Source organism: Crocodylus siamensis, chromosome 11 (assembly GCF_052110815.1).
Source record: "Crocodylus siamensis isolate JL-2025a chromosome 11, ASM5211081v1, whole genome shotgun sequence".
Classification (NCBI taxonomy): Eukaryota; Metazoa; Chordata; order Crocodylia; family Crocodylidae; genus Crocodylus; species Crocodylus siamensis.
The window spans coordinates 41723567-41746016 of record NC_143405.1 but is presented as its reverse complement, the minus strand read 5'-3'; the positions used below and the strand labels follow the sequence as shown (position 1 = coordinate 41746016).

At 40.7% G+C, this 22450-nt stretch overlaps 1 protein-coding gene across 2 annotated transcripts in view; it reads left to right on the top strand.

Annotated features, from left to right (window-relative positions):
- Nucleotides 1–454: 454 nt before the first annotated feature.
- TKT (transketolase) overlaps nucleotides 455–22450 on the top strand; it is a 30259-nt gene continuing 8263 nt past the window's right edge. The window contains exons 1-10 of one of the 2 annotated variants that reach the window (XM_090021487.1): nucleotides 455–650; nucleotides 4898–5015; nucleotides 6219–6332; nucleotides 7180–7277; nucleotides 10350–10541; nucleotides 12676–12794; nucleotides 15144–15337; nucleotides 16002–16166; nucleotides 17410–17566; nucleotides 21446–21576. In XM_090021487.1, coding sequence (XP_089877613.1) covers nucleotides 544–650; nucleotides 4898–5015; nucleotides 6219–6332; nucleotides 7180–7277; nucleotides 10350–10541; nucleotides 12676–12794; nucleotides 15144–15337; nucleotides 16002–16166; nucleotides 17410–17566; nucleotides 21446–21576 — 1395 coding nt within the window. In that variant the 5' untranslated portion in view covers nucleotides 455–543. Of the gene's footprint in view, nucleotides 651–3835; nucleotides 3888–4897; nucleotides 5016–6218; nucleotides 6333–7179; nucleotides 7278–10349; nucleotides 10542–12675; nucleotides 12795–15143; nucleotides 15338–16001; nucleotides 16167–17409; nucleotides 17567–21445; nucleotides 21577–22450 lie in introns of those variants that run through there. The other variant, XM_090021488.1, reaches the window with a different exon arrangement.

Below are 22450 nucleotides of genomic sequence, written 5' to 3'. Positions count from 1 at the left end.
TCTGCTCTCCATCAGTTTGGGGCCCTTGTTCCTAGTTACTCTGGGGATGCCCTAGTAAATGGAGCATCTCTTATTCCCTGCTGCTCTCCCTGATGAATTTATAGGCAGCCACAAGATCTCTCTGCCTTCTCTTGTGAAGGTTGAAGAGATCTAGGTTCCCCAGTCTCTCCTGGTAGGGCCTGCCCTGGAGGCCTCTGACGATGCGAGTGGCCCTCCTCTGAACACTCTCCCGAGTCTCCATTTCCCTCTTGAAGTGAGGCACCCAAAACCCGAGGCAGTGCTCCGACTAGTGCCTGTGGTCAAAACTTTCCGAGGGTCGCTCGAGTCTCGCAAGGCTGAGAAGGTCCGCCTGTGGTGAACAATAGGTTAGCCGGCGGCCCAGCCCCCACCAACGCGGGCGGAGGGGCGGGTGGAGGGAGGTGCCTGCCCGGCCCCGGCCCCGCCCCCGCGCTGCGTGCCCCGCCCCCCTCCCCTCTGGCCGCCTCAGCTCGTCCGCGCCGCCGCCATCGCCATCGTTTCCCTCGCCCTCCCTCCGCCGCCGCCATGGAGGACTACCACAAGCCCGACCAGCAGACGCTGCAGGCGCTGAAGGACACGGCCGCCCGCCTGCGCGTCAGCTCCATCCGCGCCACCACGGCCGCCGGCTCCGGGTGAGTTGGGGCGGGGCGGCCCCTTCGTGGCGGAGGTGGGGCGGCGCGTGCATGAGGCCGGCGGGCGCGTGTGCGGGGCGCAGCCCCCGGGCCGCTTTGTGCCGTGCGGGGATCGGTGGCGCCCTGACCGCCCGGCTGTGTCTGCCCGCGGCCCGGCCCGGCTGGGGAGGCAGAGCAAGGTCGGCCGGGAATGTGAAGCTGATGCAGAAGCAAAGAATTTGTGCCCACGGCCATGTGGTGCCCGTCACTGGAAGTAATTCTCTGCAGAATTTCCTCCCAGCCCCGTGGGATTATCTGTGCAATGCCGCGGTCTCAAGCGCCCAGTTTATTCAGGCCTCCGGGTAGGATTTAGTCGGCCTGATGTCTGCAAATTCCTGGGTTAGCCTTTCTTTTCATCCTGCTGGGCCTAGGGGAAAAGACTGTCCCGATTGATTTGTCCAAAATCACAGCCAGAGTGTTCTGTTGTGTGTGTGTGTGTGTGTGTGTGTGTGTGTTTAAAAATAAATCCTTGGGTAATGAGGAAGGTTAGTCTCTTACAGCACATTTTAAACCCATCCCTCTTAATTTCTGGATAGTTTACACGTGACTTCCTAACCAATCTACTTGCCCTGTCATGTTCCTGAGAACCATAAGTAGATGTTCCAAGAATGGGGCTTTTTCACATTGCTCCAAGAACGTGGCGAGTGAGGAGATGCTCATTTTATTCTTTCCTATTAAATGCCGACTTAAAGGTGAGCATGGTCAGGTTGTTGACTTTTTGAGCAGTGAGTGCAGGATGGCCACGGATTCCTCTTTAATTTGTTTTAAAGTCACAGCCTGCAGGGAAACGTTAACACGGGTCTGCATGATTATGAGTAACAAAAGTGGTATCAGACCCACTACAGAGGTGGAGCTTCAGTTTGAGGCATGTGCTCTGTATTTCATGTTGGCCACTTAGATACCTAGGCCTAAGCCCTACCAATTTTACACCAAGGAACTTGGCAGAAACATGGCTCCCTGTTCTGCTCGCTTGGCATTCAAAAGTAAAACTTGTACTGATTTCCAATGCAACAAGGTTGAGCTGCCTTAGTATTGGAATCATTTCTTCCTCATTCTTTTAACTACAAACAATGACGTGCTGAGTTTCCAGCTATGCCATTTTAGTACATTTGTAAAAGTAGCAGAAAGGGTTTTTTGAGAGAGATAAATACAAGGGACCTTTTTATCTCTTTTCCATAGGTATGAAGCCACTACTAAAACACCAGTGAAGTCACATGATCATTTACTAGAGCTTGTAAAAGATAAAGTGAAGAGCCTGAAATTATTTCACAGTCCAGAGAATGAGCAGGTTACGAACCATAGGAGTAGAGCAAAGATGAGCAAACAAGCAAGGTTTCCTTTAAATGAAGATTTATTTTCCAAGGTGGTAACACAACAGGGTATGCCTTTAATAGGAAGAAAAGAGAACAAAGTTTCAACACAGTCTGGTAGTATTAAAATGTTAAATCAGGTTTGGGCCACACTGGCCGTACATTGGGATTCTGCACATTTCAAACCAGGTTTGACCTTGAGGTGCACAGCATAAGAATGTGAACAGCCTTTAGGATGTGAAAAATGTAACCTTTAGGTGATATTTTGCTGGGTCCTCAGTGTTAATGAAAGACTATCTGAGTCATGGTTTGCATTAACTTTTTAAGGAAGTTCATGTTTGATAAAGAAGTGTGGTTTGTGATTCTTGGTTAAGAAGCAGTGCAGGAAAGGTTTGCAATAAAAGCCCTAAAAACAGAACTTAACCTGAAGGAAGTGTCTTTGTGGGCTGCCACCTGTGTTGCAAGAAAGGTTGTAAGATGGTGGCTACGTCATGCCACGTCTTGCAGTATTTAATGTGTAGTAGAGGGCATTAGAGCCTTGCCTGAATACAGACTTGAACACACAGAACAGGGTCTGTGAGGTCAGAGACCGAGCATATGAAATGTGTTTTCCTGCTGGTGATTTGGTATTTCTGTCCTTTAGTTTTCTGTAAGAGTTCATTCTGGAAGGTACTGTTTTGTTACAATTTCGCCAACATTGCTTCCATAAGGACATGGAACAACAAACCGTAGTCATGCATAGGATGCATGCATTTGTATCTCATCCAGTGCCCCAGGTAAATCTTGCTTCCTGTTTTTCATACCTACAGGAATGCCTGAAGTTAGAGAGAAGTCTGGGATTCTTTACCTCTTTTTCTTTCCCTTCCCACCCATTCTTGTGCTGTTGTAGTTATGGCAGCATCATTGCTTGGTAGTGACCACAGTGCAAGACTTGTGGATTGTGAAGGTTTTTCTAAATCTGGATCTAATATGGTCTACAGGCCAATTATATAATAACGAAAGAAGACTCTTCCCTACACACACATTTTTCATGGCCATATGTGCTTCTGCATAATTTTGCTTAGTTAACTACAACTGTCAAAAATTTATGGCGTTCTATTTTTGTTTAATTTAGAGCAGAGAAAAAATACTTTTTAAGAGGGTTTTGGCCAAATTCAGGATTTGAATCAGAATCAGTTCTTGATTTGGAAGGAGGGTGCTTAGGTTTAGGAAAAATAAAGAAGATGGCTTTCAGTAGCTCTTAAAGCTATGGTTTCTTTGCAAGACTAGATAAGGTTCTTAAAATGGAATTTGCAAGAATTTTCTTAGAAGCAGTTGAATTTCAATTTGAGGTCTGACCATAGCCTGTTACCCTAAAATTATTCTTTTTGTTCTGGTATTCATGCAATTTCAGTTTAATTAAATTCTTTTTTAACCTGAGTTTACAAACCACGCCACGATTTTTTAAATTCTAAATTGTTTTGCAACTATGAAAAGAACCTAAGAAAGAGTACAAGAAAAAGCAAAATAATTAACTGCTGCATATTGTCCTTAATAAGATTTCAAATATTACTTTTTCTCACAAGGGTGTGGATTTAATAAATAGTGCCTTTGGTCTTAATGTAACTTAGCCCACACAGATCTTGTAGTATGCTAATGATTATGAATGAAAATTAACAACAGGCATAACTGTACATTAGTCTGAAAATGATCCCTAGCATCTGATGTAGTTTTATTTTGTATTGTTTTCTGTCATGGAAAAATGTTTTATTAATCAGTAGTTTTAAAAGATTTTTTTTCAGTTTTTCAGTTAATTTATATTTTTATACTTATTTTTATATTTCCACATGCTCACCATTTTAGGTTGTTAAAAACTTTTTTTCCAAGACCAGGAGTGCATAGAAATGTGGTTAAGTATAAAGTTAATAAAATTAAAAGGAATGAAAACTTTAAACAAGCATGTAAGGCTTCTTCATTAACTGACATGTATACAAAAATTACTAATATGTTTGGACCATGGTTTAAACAAGTATTTTGGTTCCCTGTGTGTAAGTTTTTATACTAAGGGGCACTAACATTTACTTCCTGTGTTGCTCACAGTGTTTGCATGTGTCTAACTCTCATTTTAGTTTGAAATATTACTAGTGGTAAGGGGGGTATTGCCACTACCAAAACACTTGTTCTCTGATTTCAATTGAAGTGTAATATCTTAAATCCTAACATGCATGGAAAATAAAAATATTTTGTGACCCCCCCCCATTCTTCACAAACCTATTTTTGCTTTACAAAAAGGGTTCAGATTTAAAGAGAACATGCACTAAAGTGCAAATATTTATAGAGCCAAAACCCACCCTATAATTTGGAGACTGGAGTTTCCTCTCAGGCCCTATATGGATGGCTATAGCCATTGCTTGGACATTGTTCCTCATTCAGTATCACTTCCAACCAGTAGTAATTGCTGAGATCAGAAATGGCCTGGTTTCACACCGATAAATGGCCTGACCAGGTTGCTATTTTTGACATCCAGAAAGATTTCCCCCAAGCATTTGGTTGAATACAATTTCTGCTAATAAATGAATAGAGAATAGTTTCAAGCACACGCTGCACGTTCTTTCTGTATATTTTTGTATTACTGATTGTGATGACATTCTTCTAGTCTAAAGAGAAACAAGGAGCCCAGACAGAGATGTCTGTGCTCTATCAATAGAGCTTACATTTTAGCATCCACTTTGAACTAGATAAGAAGATGTCCGATGCTCTCAAAATATAGCTAATTGGCTTCAGGGTAATAGTAGATGGTATAGGTTATCAGAAACACTTAGAACTGCGTATCTTCACAGTAAGGGTTGTATTTTAATGATATAAATGTGAGCTGACACTAGGCAGTAGTGATAATTGTGAATCTGTTCTGATTTGTAGCCACCCAACATCATGTTGCAGTGCAGCAGAGATTATGTCTGTGCTCTTTTTCCATACTATGAGATACAAAGCGCAAGATCCCAAAAATGTCAACAATGACCGGTTTGTTCTTTCTAAGGTAAGGCAGCATAACTTGCTCTGTCATTCTTGCTTGTCTAATTAATTGTAAATGTACCTGTGTTCTTGACTGATATTTGCTCTTACTCTTTATGGTCCTTATCAGTATATATTCATGGGAATGGCAGTAAAGATCTGTTGGGAAGTGCAAGATAAGGAAAAATGCCAAGTAAAGCTTGTTGAACATAGAAATGGGTAGCACGAATATCGGAAAATAAGTGTCAAATGCATCACTGTATTGTTGTAATAACTCTAAATAGATTCTATATTAAATAAGGTTAATTATAAATTCTCTTTTGATATTCTTTGTAAAATCTGTCAAGATGCCAAGAAGCTTTAATATATATATTAGTCAAGGTTTATGTCCTCTCTCAGTTTGTAGTCCTGCTACTTTGACTGCAGTCTCTTCAGTTCTGAGTGTCAGGCCTGATTAGTGCTTTGCTGGAAGCTCTTCAGAGAACAGTGTTGAGTTTATTGGTGGTCCAGTGAATGATACTCCACCCCAGTAATTCTCAACCTTTTTTAGACTTGAGGTACCACTGGTTAGACTCAAAGCGTTCCTCAGAAAATACCAGCTCTTAGCTTTCACTGATTTTTTGACTACCAAAAAATAATTAAACAGTTCTGTTGAAAAGAACTCTGAAAGACCAGGTCAGACTGTTCTTGTTTTTGTCAGACCAAGACAGGTCAGACCGTTTTTGATGCTGTGGATTCCTATTTAAAACCTCTGATTTTTATCTTGCAAGTTGTGTGGGTATTTCTGTACCTAACGATGCTAATAGTAAGTGGTACCCTGCAGCACCCTAAAATGATCTCATGACACCCTGCTTGAGAATCACTGCTTTACATAGTGCGTGAGCATGGCATGAAAGGGGGTCTGTGTTTCTGGAGAAAGGAGGCATTCAGATAAGACACTAACACCTAGGTCCCAATAACATGCGGCTAGGAGTAACACTAGCCACATGACTCCTCTGCTGCTGTCAGCCTATGGAAATTGAGAGAGGTGGTTAGCCATGTTAACCTGAAATCAGACAGAAGGTAGGTCAGGGTAATACTTTAGAGATTAATTTGCTCCAAAATGCATAAGCTTTTGGCATGCCGTGATGGTGCTAGCCCAGTGGCTACTTCAGCTCAAGCAGGGTTTTGATTTGGTCATGATACTTTGGAAAGATGCTCTCTGTTCAGAATGTATGTTTCCTTCTAGGGTCATGCAGCACCAATTTTATATGCTGTTTGGGCAGAGGCTGGCTTCCTCCAAGAAGCAGAACTGTTAAACTTGAGGAAAATTGATTCTGTTTTGGAAGGACACCCCGTTCCAGTAAGTATTTGAGTAATAAACTTAATATACAACACAGGGAGGTCCTTTGTGTGAATTGGCACCTTTTTAGTAGCAAGTTCTAACTAGTTGCACAGTAAAGAAAGATTTAAAAAGATGAAAGAGGATAGTATCTGCTCTTTGAAAAATAGAAATGGGCATTTCAAAACAAGTGAACTCACAAAAAATGACTCTTCATATTTTCATAATGTACTTCCCCTTCCCTGTAGTTCTCAATACCCACAATGACTCTGTTCAAACCCATTTTTATCAAGTTCCAGCATGCCTTATCTTGCCCCATAGTAGACTGAAACAATATTTGCTCACTTCCAGGGGGAACTTTTGTGTGCTTGTCTTGATGGCTTTTTACCCCACCTCGCTTTCTCACCCCCACAGAAACAACATTTGTCGCCAGCAGCCTATGCTAGGGAAAACAGAGTACAAAGTGGCCTTTCAAACAAGCCTCATCAGAAAGCTATGGAAGCTCATGCTGTTCATTTCAGGGTGTCCTCCTGATCTGCTGCTTTAGGGCCTGTGGAACTGGATTAATTTATAGCTGCAAGGCAGTTAATAGCACTATGACCATTGCACCATTGGTATTGCCACAGAAGAATAGAGGGTGGAGGTGTGTGAAGGGAAGTTCTTTAAGGTAAACATGCTGAAAGCAACAGGGATGAATTGGGTTAGGACTGGAGCCATCTAAAGCTTTTTTTAAAGCAAGGCAGGAATCCTGCCCTGACAGCATTTACTAGAGTGAGTAAATTCCCCACCCCCACCTTCTGTGAGTCTTGTGAGTTTGGGCCCTGTATTTCTTCTTACTGCCAAGTAACTGTTGCCTTTTTATTTTCAGAAACAAGCATTTACTGATGTAGCTACTGGATCCCTTGGCCAAGGACTTGGTGCTGCCTGCGGAATGGCCTATACTGGCAAATACTTTGACAGAGCTAGGTAATTCCTTTGGCTGTTTAACCTTTGTAGATACTTACTGAAAAAAATTGCTGTGGAAATGTTGAATTCCTACCCACCTCAAAATTTCTTTATTTGTTGTTTTCAACATCTGGACCCAATTCAGAATGCAGTTTTGAAATGACAAAGCACAGGTTGGCCGGGGTCAGAGGCTAAAGGACTAACAGGAATCAATGCATGCATATCATATGCATCCTGAAGAGTAGAAAAGGTAGTGCTGGGGGAGTAGCATATGGAGAGTACTGTTAAACTGAAGGGATACATACAGATGGGATAAGTTACAATATAATCATTTCAGAGTAATTATGGTGGTAAAGGAAATAAGAGGGATAAGGAGTCTTGTAGGCAACCACTTAAGTTAAAGGGAAACTACTGGGTCATGAATTTGGGCTCAGAATATCAACTGAAGGCCATGCAGCTCAAATGAAACAGGAATGTCTATTTCTGTCACTTGCTAGCATGGTGAGTGAGGGAAGTAAGTGTCCAAAGGCAAATCTGTATGAAGAAGGAGGCAGTCTAATGGAGTTGATGTATCTTACATGACAGTTTTAGCACATTCAAATCCAGGTTGCTGAGTTAGGAAGAGTATTAAATCCTATACTTCACTGGCTTGAAATAATTTCTGTGAAAGATGATTTGCTGATTTTAATGCAGTTTAGCAGATGGTAGTTGCAGAAAGAATTTAACTAGTAATTACTGACAGCAAGTAGTGGTATTGTGTGCAGTCCTGGAGAGCAGCCTGCATATATGGGATTGTAATTTGGCTGAGTGAACTATCAAGTTCAGGCAAGCAAGTTGTGAAATAAATTTTAGTGGATAGTATTCACTCTGGGAGTATGACACAGCTTAATAGTTCTATAATTATTCATTAATCACTTTACTCAATTTTGTATTAAAGCTGATATTTGCAGGTATGTATATTTCTACTTTTGTGATCTCCAGCAGGCAGTGGACATGTTACACTGATCTTTTCAGCCATCTAAAAAAGACTGGCAACAGCAGATAAAGACTAGGAGCTAAGTTCATCAGTCCATACTGGGGCAGTGCTTGGTAAATAGCATCCAGTTCCGTGTCTGGGCCAGTAACCTGCACATAATATATAAAGCACTTTCATGTAATTCAGATTCCACTCAGAATTCATGGTTTCCTGTAATGAAAATGTAGGTATTCTCTCTAGGCAGTAATGATAAAATGGTTGTACTGTAATGAGGAAGCAAAAGCTGAAATAGTTTAATGCATTGTCAGTGCTCTTGCTGAGTCACAGTGAGTGTTCAACAGGCATATTTACTCCAGCTTTAAAATAAGATTCATTGTTGTAATTCCTTTTCAGATTTACTTTGTCTTATCTTGCAGCTGTGTTCAATCCCCTTGACAGTTGTCAGTAATCTAGTGTTCTCTCCTTGTGATTGTAATTATCAGTTTGTTTATAGGTGTTGTGGAGGTTTTTACGAGGAAATGATGTTTCTCCTTTAGATTTTTACCACACTTAACAGCTTTTTAATTTATACTCGACACAGTTTGCATGGAGGTGCACACATTGCCCAAGATCAAATAAATTTTCCTGAGACAGTTGCACATATAAAACTGGAGTGGTGTTAGGATTGAAATAATGGAAAATCTTGCTGTGTGCACTTAAAACAATTTCAGTTTGTTTTTTAAAGCAAACAGTGGCATAGTGCTGTCACTGACAGCAATCTGTTACTATTTTTAAAGATTATTGCATTTATTTTTCCAGGCTTTACCATATATTTCTTGCCATAACTTTTTTCATAATTAAAGTTTTTTTAAACTTTTTAATAAAGCAGTTACATTTTGAAACGTTTGCAGTTGGCACCTCTCTTTACTAGGTGTTTTGAAAATCCATTTATAAATTGTTATGATTACTTGATTCAGTAAAAATTGACAAAATTTCCAAAGTAATTGTTCTAATCTGTTCTTTCCTCCTCACAAAGCAGAGGAATCTTTTTTCCCTATAGCATGATTTTTATATTTTAAAGGGATAATGTCTACATAAAAAATATACGTATTACATTGTTTTCCTTAAGTGAATTATTAAAAGCACCTTAGATTATTAAAGCTAAATTAATATCATAAACAATTTGCACCACTTTTGTCCTATTTTGCTTTTCAGTCCTTTCCAGGTTCTCTCTCTCTAACAGGAGTTTGTGTATATATTTTTTTCCATTAGAATTAAAAACAAAAAAAAAAGTTTCCTTTTGATTTTAAGCTTTGTAGCTTATTCTGAAAGCTAAATTTGGCCAAATAAGGCATCTACATGGTTACCATTTGGCTTCTAAGTTAGCTATGTGGTTTGTATAAAATAGCAAAATTTGGAATATTCTGAGAGATCCATTGGTTAGTTCTTGTATTTCAGTTTCCTGCTCAGTGCCAGATGCTATAAACCTCAATAATTTACACAGTTTATACAGTCCTCTATCAAAGGAATCAGGGCTGTATGCTGCACTGGTTGCAGGCTCAAAGCTGGACAAAACATCCCAAGGGAGTTGCATACCCTGTAGCCTCTTAGACCCCCTGTTGCATAAGTAGTGTGAGCATTTCCACCACCACCCCCTTCTTCCCTCCCCACCCCCCTCCCGCAGTTGCTGTGTGTGAGCTCCTTTTGCCCTCCCCTGGCTGTAGCTGCACAGGCAATACAAGTCCACTCCCTTTTCTGCTGTATGGGCAGCTAGCTTACTAGGCACCCTCCAGCCATGCAGCCCTGCCCTAGAAACCTTGGGCACAGCAGTAGGATCAATGATGGGAGTGGCGGTTAGGCAGGAGCCCATGGGCCTACACATTAACCCCTTGCAGGCCCAATGCCATCTGTTGGCTGCTGATTGAACAGCCTGCTTTATCACATATAAACTGTATTGACCAGTTGGGGGGAACAAAACAAACCTGAGTGAGAAGGCAGTACACTAATACCCTTAATATATTACATTTTAGTTGCTTCTGTTTTCTGAGGTTTGTACTAGTTCCATGTTTATCTAATTGAATACTGTCCTAATTTTACAACATGCTTGAGGTTTTTTCGGTTTGTCTCCCTTTTTCAAGCTATCGTGTGTATTGTCTGCTTGGAGACGGGGAGGTATCTGAAGGCTCTGTTTGGGAAGCAATGGCCTTTGCTGGGTTTTACAAACTGGATAATCTGGTTGCCATATTTGATATCAACCGTCTTGGACAAAGTGACCCTGCCCCTCTGCAGCATCATGTTGAAATCTACCAGAAACGCTGTGAAGCTTTTGGGTATGTGGCTGAAAGTTTAGTGTTCTCTGTTTTAGGCTGTGTGTTGTATTCATTCTCAAGGATTTTTCAGAGATGCACAGAAGTGTGTTGATTTTTCAGTTGCACCATGAAGAATGTTTTCAGTACCTCACGGGATCGGATCTTTTTGTCAAGAACTGTGAAAACACTAAAAAACTGCAGATTTTAGGTTTTTGGATTTTTTTTTTTTAATTAAGGCATTTATCTATATTGGTTTATTAGAATAACTTATTTGGTACTCCAGACACTTTACACTGTTTGCAAAATTTAGTCAAGAATTACCCATAACTGTGCATTATAACTTTGAAATATATAGCACCTCTGTGAAGAACAGGAAGAAGAGTGTAAAACGTATTTAAAACAAAAATTTTGTTACTTCAGAGCTGTCAGCTGGTTTAGAGATTTATAATACATTTTACATGTGTGAAAATATATATGGAATAAAAATTACTTTTCAAAATACCTTAATAGAAGCTATAAATCAAACAGTAGTTTGGTCTATGTTACACCTACTTACTGTCTAATTTATCTCCAGTGTTAATTTTTTAGAAGTTAATTAATTTGTAATTAGAATTAGCTGACTTATGGAAAGAAATGCAGCAGAGTTGGTTAGCGTTAAGAGGTCTAGATGATTTCTTGGTTCCATTTCTGTTGAAGTTGCTGCTGTACTATGAACTTCAAGCTAGTGCCTAACCTGTCTTCCATATTTTTGTTATTTTAAAAAAGAATATATTTTTATGATCTCATGTGAATGTCAGTTTATAGTTTTGAAAGCCTTTGATAAAAAGGCATTGTATAGGGTCTGAGTTACCATATTTACTCTGTTAAAAGATGAAGTTTCCCCCCTAATCAGCATGGGGGGTGGAAAGCCATTTGTCTTATAATCACATCCAAGGAAACCTCATTCAGTACATTGGCAGCAGTTTAACAATAGACAAAAGCAGTGCGCGCTTACTCTCAGTCATGGGAACCAACTATTAAGTTGATTAAATGCAGCCAACACTGAGCATGGCTATAAAACGCATGGCCCATATGGGGAAACATACTGATGGGAACATACCACAAGGATGGGTTAGTGAAACTCACCTGAATAAGATGTATGGTAGTGGCTATTTTATGCAGTCCCCCTCTGCCAATTATTTTTCAAGTTATGGTGAGACACTACATTGAATATATTTTGGCTTCACTCCCATAGCTGAGCTGTGCCTTTCTTTCCTATTTCCAACTATGCCTGTTTCTTCACCAGCCTTAAATGCCTGGCAAACATTACCAAACAGGGTCCTAAGAAGTTCACCCAAAATCCATCTGTTAGCCCCCTCTCTCAGCCTGTTGTATGTGAATAGTATGACCCTGTCCTCTGTGAGGTAGAACCAGACCAAGTTGCCCCACACTTCATGTACATATAAATTTTTGGAGGATCCCAGGACTCTTGATATGAGCGCCCAGTTCAAGTCATGAGTGGGGAGCTAATCAGCATATGGATCATTTGTGAATGGTATCTGGATTACACAGACATACTAAGCAGTGCTGAGCTGTGGGGTCAAAGTGGCTTGAAATGAACTGTTGAGACAGTTCATTGGACGGGGTCCAGCAATCTGGTAAATCATATGCGTTTTGGCTTTGAACTGATACGATGCATAGTTTGTACAATATACAAGTAAGTACAGACGTTCTGTTTGGAAGTGTGCTTATGGAGTACCTGTGCTAAAACTTGCAGCAGTTTCAAAAGGGGTAAATTGCTTCAATTCAGGATGAAGTAAGAAGGCAGTGGGAATCTGTACTAATTATCCTATCTGGTAAATTATGTTTATTTCAAGGTCAGTGTTTTGGTCATTTCAAATTTGTTCCTCACTTCTATGTACTCAGGGAGAGCGGGGTCTGACAGTAATGGGGGAGTGGGCTACTTGGGAGGTGGACAAATTCAAGGTAAACCTCCAATAATTAGATTCTATACCTGGAAAATTGTTATAATTTTATAAAATTTTCATATGGAGAATCTAATTTGGGGGGGGTCATCTTATATTCAGCATCATCTTAGATTCAAGTAAATGTGGTAAGAGCTTCACGTTTTCACGTTTTAACTCTTTATAAACAAGCTGTCTGTTTGCATTTACAGTTGGCATGCTATCATAGTTGATGGGCACAGTGTGGAGGAACTTTGCAAAGCCTTTGGTCAGGCCAAACATCAACCAACTGCTATTATTGCAAAGACTTACAAAGGCAGGGGAATATCAGGTAACACAATAGCCATCCCTTCAATATAAATTCTTGCTTCTGTGTGGTTTACATAAAAGAGTGCTTCAAACACCTTCATTAAAATCTTAATATATGGATTAACTTTATCATTTGATTGCTTAGAAATAGTTCAAAAGCAGATGCAGCAACCTTTTGATTTACAAGATTCCATGCATTTGAAACCACTTCTGTAAATGTAGTTATTTCTTCGAACAAACTGGAAGAAAATTTTGACTAGTTCTATTCAATAGTAAATTTAGGGTTGTATATACCTCACTGAGTCCTTTTAAAAGTTTCCATCTTATGTATAGAAATCCCTAATATGAGTATGAGCTCTTCTCTTTGCTTCATCTCTATATTGCTATATATTAATCCCAAGGTCTGGATAGCTGTTTAAGGAAGCGTTTAACCTGCAGAAGTGTTGTTGGTTTGTTTGTTTTTTTAACTAAGTTATGAAAAACACACTTTTTTATGACTTGATTGTAAGATGTTTGTTCAAAAAGCTTAGAACAGCATTCTGTTATTAAGCTTCTCAGGCTTTTGCTTGAGAGACTAAAGAGGGATTGGATAAGAACTCTGGATAAAAAACTAGCTATGAATTAGGGATGTAAATATCCTTTTAAAAATATTCATTTAACCTCCTCTAATTATATCGGCTAAACAATTAGCTGATAACACAGCAACTGGGACAACTGCCACTGGAAGCTGCTCCCAGCTCTTGTGGCCCTTTGACTGGGGGAAGGAGGCAAGCCCAGCCAAACAACATATGAAGCCCACATGAGGTGCTGTCTGGGAGGAAGTTTAGAAGATGGGTCATTAGGCTGCTGGCTGTTTTCTTCTTAGGCTGTGGATGCTAGACCCCCTCCCACCTGGCCTGCTGCATTCTGAGTCCTACTGGGGCACCAAGCGGTTTTCCTTTCCTGCCAGACAGTGCCCTTGCTGCCCCCTCCCCCCCCCATTCAGTATAAACTATTGATTCTCAATCACGGTGCTGTGGAACCATAATGTGCTCTGAGATTCTTTTTAAAGGTGCTGCGAGACATCACATATTACCACTGTTAGGTGTGCAGACACCTACACATGGTTCACAAAACGAACCTAGAGATAGGAATTCACTGTGTCAAAAACATTCTGACCTGTTTTGACCTTTCTAAGTTGTTTGCAACAGAAGACTTGCTCTGTTCTTTTCCATAGTCAAGAAACAAGTGAAAGCTAAAAGTTGGCATTTTCAAGGAGCCCCTTGAGTCTAATGACAGATGCTTTCAGTCTGAAAAGGTTGAGAAATACCTATATTTCTTCATTGAATAAGCAAACGAATAATAAGTGTTTTGCTCAAGGTTTATAGTTTTTTTTCACTACTGTTAAGCGCACAAGATTAAAACTGTGTCAGACTTTATTATTCCCACAACATTCTAGGGCCTTGCTTACATGGGCACCAAAACTATCAGGTGGCTATTAGCTTTTTCAGGAGCTAATGCTGTTTGGCTACAGATTTAGTACTTGCTGAAATTGCATTTAAGATTTAAATGTTGCTATTCTTATGGGCCTGCTTTCCTAAGTGCTGCTCGTTCAACTCTGTTATTGCATTTTACTTGAAATGGGGCAATTTCTATGCTATTATGAATTTAAAATTGTCGTTTTGGTCAATGCAAACAATGCCATGGGTCTACCTCATAACTAGGGGTCTGCCCAACTCGAGGAGGCAGCTGGCCAATTTTGTGGGCAGATTACAGAGCCGGCTGCCATTTTCAAGGGCTTATCTTGGCCAGGGCCCCCCTGTGCCTCTGGCTGAGGGGCCCTGGTGGCCCTGCCTACTGCTGCTGATTGGTGCAGAGGACTGGACTGTCTGTTGTATAGTCGCACCCCTTGCTACTGATTGGCCAAGAGTTGTCTGTTATGTAGCCCTACCTCTTGCCACTGACTGGAGGAGGGTGGTGGGGCTGCTCAACAGGCAGCCCTTTCAGCCAATCAGCAGTGGGGGGCAGCAGCTGTCTTTCCTGCTTGCCTTTGTGCGGCAGTCTCTGTCCACCCTTCCCTTAGACAGGCTGCATGGCTGGGAGGCCAGCATTTTATTTTTCGAAAGGTTGTGTTCTCTCCCCCCACCCAACCACCTGCACGGATTTCTCAAGGATCACCCAATTTTGTGATTTCCACGAAATCCATGCAGTTGTGATTTGGGTAGGTCCCTAGTTATAACTGTTCACAATCAACATCATTATGAAGTTTTAACTTGAAGTGCAAGATTGATTTCTGTTTGCTAGAAGCGTCTAAATACATTAACCTTAATAAGGACTGTGAAACAAAGGGCCATTTCCTGTTCTTACATACATTATAATTTTAACAATACAGGTATTGAAGATAAGGAAAACTGGCATGGGAAGCCCCTTCCAAAAAACATGGCTGAACAAGTCATTCAGGAACTTGAAGACAAAATCCAAATCAAGAAAAAGCTTTCTCCTGCCCTTCCGGAAGAGGATGTGCCAATAACAAGTATTAAAAATGTTAAGATGCCATCCCCACCAAGTTATAAAGTAGGAGAGAAGGTACTGCCTTGTTTACCACAAAGTTATTCTCTGTCAGATATCTTTGCAGCATAAATGTGTTTTATGGATGAAAGGAAGGGCAGCAATGAAAATGTTTCTTGTCCTTACCTTTCTGTTGTGTGAAATGCAGTGTGTTTTACCTGATGAAGGAAACGAATTACAAGTTCCACCCATAAACCCTGCGGAAATAGAAACTGTGTTGAGCACAGTATTATTTCCTTTCCTCAGTGCCTTTCACTTGACTGCCAGAGGCTCCCCATTCACTTCTTGACTACTCACCTCTGCATTGTAACACACCCTTTCAAGATGATAGCATTTGGGAAATTACATACACAAGTGGGTGGGGTTTCCATGTAGAAAGGGTTACAGCAAACTCTTATTCGTATTGCTGGTTTGAGTTATCCAGTTTTACTCCTGAGGTCAATGGCGTAATGGAATCCTAAACAGCCAAACAATTGTATGACTGTGCAGATGGTAGAGGATAACAGTTATGTGTGTGTCTTGATCAAAAGAGTGACAAAGAGTCTGTATGTTCTGATGCAACTGAATAGACCTGACACTATAATGTTTTGTGTTTTTCCCTTCTTTTGTTGTTGTTGTTGATGTCTTTAACAAAAGACCACACCCCAGAGCAGATGCTAATAGCTTCTTTTTTTCTTCATAGATGGCTACCCGCAAAGCTTATGGATATGCACTTGTGAAACTGGGCCAAGCCAGTGACAGAGTGATTGCTTTAGATGGAGATACAAAGAATTCCACCTTCTCAGAGCTGTTCAAGAAAGACCATCCTAGCCGCTACATTGAGTGCTATATTGCTGAACAGAACATGGTAATTAGTTTCATTGCTGTAGGCAATACTGCTGTGTATTACATAGCAGAAGATGAGATGCTTTAGCCTATTTTGTCCGGATTATAAAGGTTTTAGCATTTGTGCTTTGCAGATGTTTTTATTGTTATTACACATTGACTTGCCCTTTACTTAGAACAAATTGCTGCTCACCACAATGGGAATGCTTCTGTAAGACTTAAAAAAAATCACATTATGTTTCTTTTAACAGACATATAAAAACAGAGAGTATAAGCAAGAGCATTGCATCCCACAGTATGATCTATAGGAAGTTAGCTACAGAAAAACTTGTTAGCTTTCTCTCTTGACTGCAAGTACAACACTAGAGTTTGATAATCAACAACTTTGGGGTAGCTGTAAAATGTGGGGATAGAAAGAAAACTATAAAGAGTTTTGAGTTCAAATATTATATCATTTATTACATTATGTATTTCTGAGGCAAGGTTTCACTGGCGGTTGTATAACCTCACTGTAGCAAATGGATTTGCGTGGGTATAAATTATGACAGTATTTGGCAATTTTGTTTTTAATTAACTTGTAATTTGAGAGAGCATCAGGTGTTCTCTCAGATTTTTCATTTTTGTTTCACTGGCTTTACTGCAATTCTTCTTGATTTGTATCAGTATAAATGAGAGAAGGAGGGCCACAAAGATTGGAATAATTTCTGTGACCATGGAATGAATGATTCTGCAGAGTATTTTGGGAGACTAGTAATAACCTGAATCAGGACCAAGTTCTCCTCACGAAAGGAAAACCTTTGTGATGTGCATCCTTTCAAAGGAAGGTGGACAGATGCATCCTTAGCTGGTAAACATACAGCTCTTCATGTAAAATACTTGACCCTCAATCTTGACTCTCAGAAGAAATGAGATTGGAGAACAATCAAACCCTGTGAGTCCATAGAATGGCTGTTGGGAAGGAGAACATGTATGGATAATAGGTAGAGAATCTGTAACAATAAGTAGAGACAGGAATTTAGGTTTGCCATGGCAGAAGGATTAATTTTTCTTGACAGAAAGCCTAGTTAATAGGAACAAGGTTGGAGGTGGTGAAAGAAGCTTTTGTATTATGGTACTTGCCATGGTGGAATAGGGGTTTCAGAGGGAGAATAGAATTCCTGTGGAGCATGTTACATGACATATCTTTTCTGCTATTAAAAAGGTGTCTGGTAAGTGTTTTGGCTTTGTCTCTAATTTAGGTTGACTTTTCTACTTCTTGCCTCCAGGTGAGTGTTGCTGTTGGCTGCGCCTCTCGTGACAGAACGATTGCTTTTGCCAGCACTTTTGCCACTTTTTTCACCAGGGCATTTGATCAGATCCGCATGGCTGCCATTTCTGAGAGTAACATCAATCTTTGTGGCTCTCATTGTGGTGTATCTATTGGTAAGTGAAACCTGTAGTGATCTCCTGGAAGATCCCAGTGGGTGTATTACTGACTGTAGAGTTTTGGGAAAACTGTAGAGACAGTAGTCCAGTGGGAAAGGTATTGGTTTGGGTGTAAGGAAAAATGATTCCATCCCTATCTCTTCTGCTGACCTGCTGTGCAGCTGTGAAAGAGGTTCACTTGCTCTCTGCTTCAGGGTTCCTATTGCTCATTTTGGAGGGGTAACAGTATTCACTTTTTGTAAAGAGTTTTGATACCTGGATGAAAGTGGCTACATAAATGTTGATGGTTGTTGTTATATTTTTGTTGTGTGGGAGGACACGATTTACTGCTTAAATGTGCCCATTTGATATAATTATTTTCATTTTTCACAATATATGTTTCTTATTGTAACAGTTAATACAAAGAAACCTCACTACAAATACAGATTTGCTTCAGAAACTCAAAGTAGGTGCACTGTTCACTTCAGTGCCTCTTTCAGTTACTGCTGGCTAGTTCATGTTTCTTCCTGTAGTTAAAAAAAAAAAAAAAAAAAAAAAAATCTCCTTGAATCCAGAACAGCTTCTCCAAGCAAGCGGGAAAAAGCCAATGACTTTCATGCTTGAACAACCACTAAATAGTTGTAGTGCAAAACAAAAAGGAGGATTGATGTGATCCTAGTGAATTAAAGCCTTTTCTAACTATATAGGGAGTTACTTCTACCAATTTATTTAATTTAATTGGGTTTTTTTGTTTTGTGGGTTTTTTTGGAAATGATCAAAGCATTACAACCATTAAGGTGGATGCAGTTATTCTGGTTTAAAGGTCCTCTGTAACTGTGTTTAGACTGGGTTTCACCCCTAGCTCAGTTAAACAGGTGTTTGACATGTTTTCATAGCAGAGTCTGTGACTGTCTCCACACTCATTATAGTGGATCAGGTTATGGCTTAAGTATATCATTAAGCGTTTTTCTTACAAATCACTTTTTCTTCAAAGACCAGTCCTGCTACCTTTTCACAACCTGTAGTTTAGTGTTCCCGCTTGAGCCTTTATGCAGGATTAAAAAAGAAAAGGACCTCTTTCCACTAGAGAAAATGTTGTTATCACCAGTCTGGAACAACGAAATGCTGTAGTGCCTTTGTGAGGATTTTGCTTTCTGGCTTCTTCACGACCATTATAATTTGGGATGTTTCACAGTGGAGTATGTTTTGTAATGACCCCATTATCACTTAAATTTTTTTACCTCACTTCTAACCCCATTCTCTCACCCCATTCTCATAAAAAAAAAAAAGCTAGGTGACTGTGGTATGGATGCCTACACATCAGATGGGTGGCTAATTGGCTGGATGGCTGCACACAGAGAGTAGTGGTGGACAGGTCGTTTTCAGCCTGGAGGGATGTGGGCAGTGGGGTTCCCCAGGGCTCAGTCCTTGGGCCCATAGTGTTCAACATCTTTATCGACGACTTGGACAAACGGGTGGAAAGCACATTGTCCAAGTTTGCTGATGACACCAAGATGTGGGGCGAGGTGAACACGCCACAAGGAAGGGACACAATCCAGCCAGATCTGGACAGGTTACAGAGATGGGCAAATGAGAATAGGATGGAATTCTATGTGGACAAGTGCAGGGTACTGCATGTAGGGAGAAGGAACCAGCAGCATACCTATAGGCTGAGGAGCACCCTTCTCGTCAGCACAGAGGCGGAAAGGGATCTTGGAGTCATTGTTGACACCAGGTTAAACATGAGCCACTAACTGCACTGTGTCATGCATCCACAGATACATCACAAGCAGGTCCAGGGAGGTGATTCTCCCCCTCTATGCAGCATTGGTCAGGCTGCAGTTGGAGTACTGCATCCAGTTGTGGGCACTGCACTTCAAGAGAGATGTGGCTAGCATTGAGAGTCCAGAGGAGGGCCACTCGCATGATCAGGGGGCAGCAGGGCAGGCCATACGAGGAGAGACTAGAGGGCCTGAACCTATTCGGCCTCCACAAGAGAAGACTATAATGATTGGGGGGGGGGGGGGGGGGGGTGTGTGTGTGTGTGTGTGTGTGTGTGTGTGTGTGTGTGTGTGTGTGTGTGTGTGTGTGTGTGTGTGTCAGTTGAACACAGTGTTTTATTGATATATTTACAATTTTAAAGCAATTTGGAAGACCACTAGTGCCACAATCATTATAGTAAAATAAATTCTAAATACCTATATATTTTGGCATTTGATTTTGGGTTTTTATCATAGAAAAATCAGAGCTCCCCCTGCCCCCTTCACTCACCAGGACATAGGTCCAGCTGCGGCTATCCCCCGCCACTGCTGTGTGGCACCAGGCAGCCCTGCTATACTGGTGCTCTGCACCTGCTGTTGCCCTTCACCCCTGAACCACAGAGCCCACCCACCCCAGCCCTGCTGGTGCCCCTCATTCCTGGCCCAGTCCCCCGTCCCCACTGATGTCTCTCACTCCCAGGCTACAATCCTGCCCTGCTACCCCGGCCTGCTGGTGCTCATTCACAGCCTCCTGGCCCCGCTGGTGCCCCTCACTCCTGACCTGCTGCCCCCCACCCCCAGGGCCCCAGCCCTCCTGTGTGTGAGGAAGGGAGTGTGGGGACATAGGTAATGTGTAGGGGAGGGGGTGAGGGAGGCACACTATATAGAGGCATTTCCTTTTAATCGTGGAATAACACGGATTTTGTGGGTTTAAACAGAGAATTATGGGTTTTTAAATGGAGAAAGCCAGGATCCCTGATGATAATGAAAGTGTGTTGTAAAAGTCTACATAAAAAAGTTTATGTAAGTGATGACAGTGAATGAAACTACCCAATATTGTCAGGGTTGTTTAATCTACTGCCTTTTTGCTTACCAATTTCACTTTTCTTCCACAAGAAGCACAGATCTTTCTGGGTCCATCTTTCAGATTTAGTGAAGAGAAATGCGTACAGAAGTCCAGTTTGTCTTAGGTGCATGCTTTTTTAAATATACAGATGTCAGTGAGAGGTGACCCCCACCCTACCCCCTTATGAAGACTGCATGATGAGACTGTTAACTCTTGGCTTGGCTCTCACTTTAAGTTCACAGAGAAGTTAAGGTTTGGTGCTTGCCTTCTTTGAAATTTTGAAAGTCTTGTGATCTCTCCACTCTTGTGTAACAGTAATAGCAAGCAGTAATTGGTGTTGCGGGCAGAGACATGATCGTAATCAAGAGTCTTTGCATGAGTATTCTGGAATATTGACATCCTGGAAATCTCATAAGGATATTTTATGTTATATTTTTATCTATAAAAAATCATGGCATCCAGTCCCTGGTTCTGACTTCAGATTCTCCTTTCCATAGCTGCACTTTATGCCCTAAAATACACTTAAACGAATACGTTTTCTCATTATTCATGCTTGTTTATGAAAATACATATCCTTGTATATTCTTTAAACAAACTCAGGTATCTGAAAATAACTATATCAGATGGGCTGTTGACTTTTGAATAAATCAGTGCAGTTTTTTCACATTTGCAGCAGTCTAAAAGTGTGACTGCAGTGAGCTAAATCCAGTTTGGTTCATGCCATTTCTATGTAGAAATATAAATCTGAAGATGCTCAGATGTGATCACTCCTCTTATGTCTGTGTATTTTCTGTTTTAGTTGTCTCTTTCTTTCATATCATATCATTAGTGCATTTTTTCATTTTTCTTTTGTAATCCTAGTTTCTCTTTCTTTTTAGTCACCTTCTGTCTTTATTTACTGTTTAGATGATTCCAAGTTTAAGGACAAGATGATTCTTTTCTCAAGCAGGTAGACTTGCATGCCCTGTGTGCCTGATGTATACATTTCTGTATTATTTTAAACCTCACTGCTGTGGTAAATACAAAGAGCAGACGTGTATTCACTGTTACCTGTGGTTTTAATTCTTTCAGGTGAGGATGGACCTTCTCAGATGGGGCTGGAAGATTTGTGCATGTTTCGTGCTGTTCCCAATTCAACTGTCTTTTATCCTAGTGATGCCGTAGCTACTGAAAAAGCAGTAGAAATAGCAGCCAACACGAAGGTATGTTCCACTCTTTCTGAAGTGTAGTGTTTACAAGATACAAAGATTTTGCTTTTTGTTACCAGTGCATCTTTTTGAAATGTGCCTCCATTCATTTAAGAGGCTTTAAGGCATTGCCATTGTTGGGAAATGCACTTCATCTAGAGAGGTGTAAAAGTATCCTGTCTTGATTACACAAATAAAAGATGTTAAGTAATATGGGCCAAATTTGTCAGAGAGATAAACGAGTAGTTAGTCATTGTCTAGTGGGTTCAGACCTTTGCAGGAATAGGAGCAGATTGTATAGTGTTAACTAGCTCTGTTTTTAATCATCAGCTTGTGTGCCAAAAGCAAAACTTAAAATAGGGTGGTGTTCTCTGGGGAGCAAATTCAACCCCAATGAACCAGACTAAGCATGACTTGAGGATGTTGAAAGAAAGTCAACAATGGTTTCTGGAGTACCTCTTGAGCTGGTATAAGTCAGTGTAGCTCTGTTGGATTTATGTTGATCTATAACAGCTAAGAGTCTGGCCCTTTATCTTGGACTCTTCTGTTGGTGAGCTTGTACATGTGCTTAAGAAACAGAACTGAGACTCAGATCAGGTTCTGTTGCTTGCTGTGCTACCAACTTCCCATCCACCTTTGGACAAGTCACTGTTCATGTGCTTCTATTGTTTCTGTAATAGAGACATCAGGAAAACTCTAATCCTGTGTCTGCTCACTTCAATGTGTGTGTGGCCAGCGGCAGCTAAGATTTATAGGGTTCCTACTCCAAAAAAAAAAAAAAATTGATTTTTAAACAGGAGTTTGAGTCAAGCAAGGATTGAATAATTTTAGCTACTGTCTTTATGCTTCTCCTAATACTCCTTTATGAGTTTGCTCTCTCTTATGAATT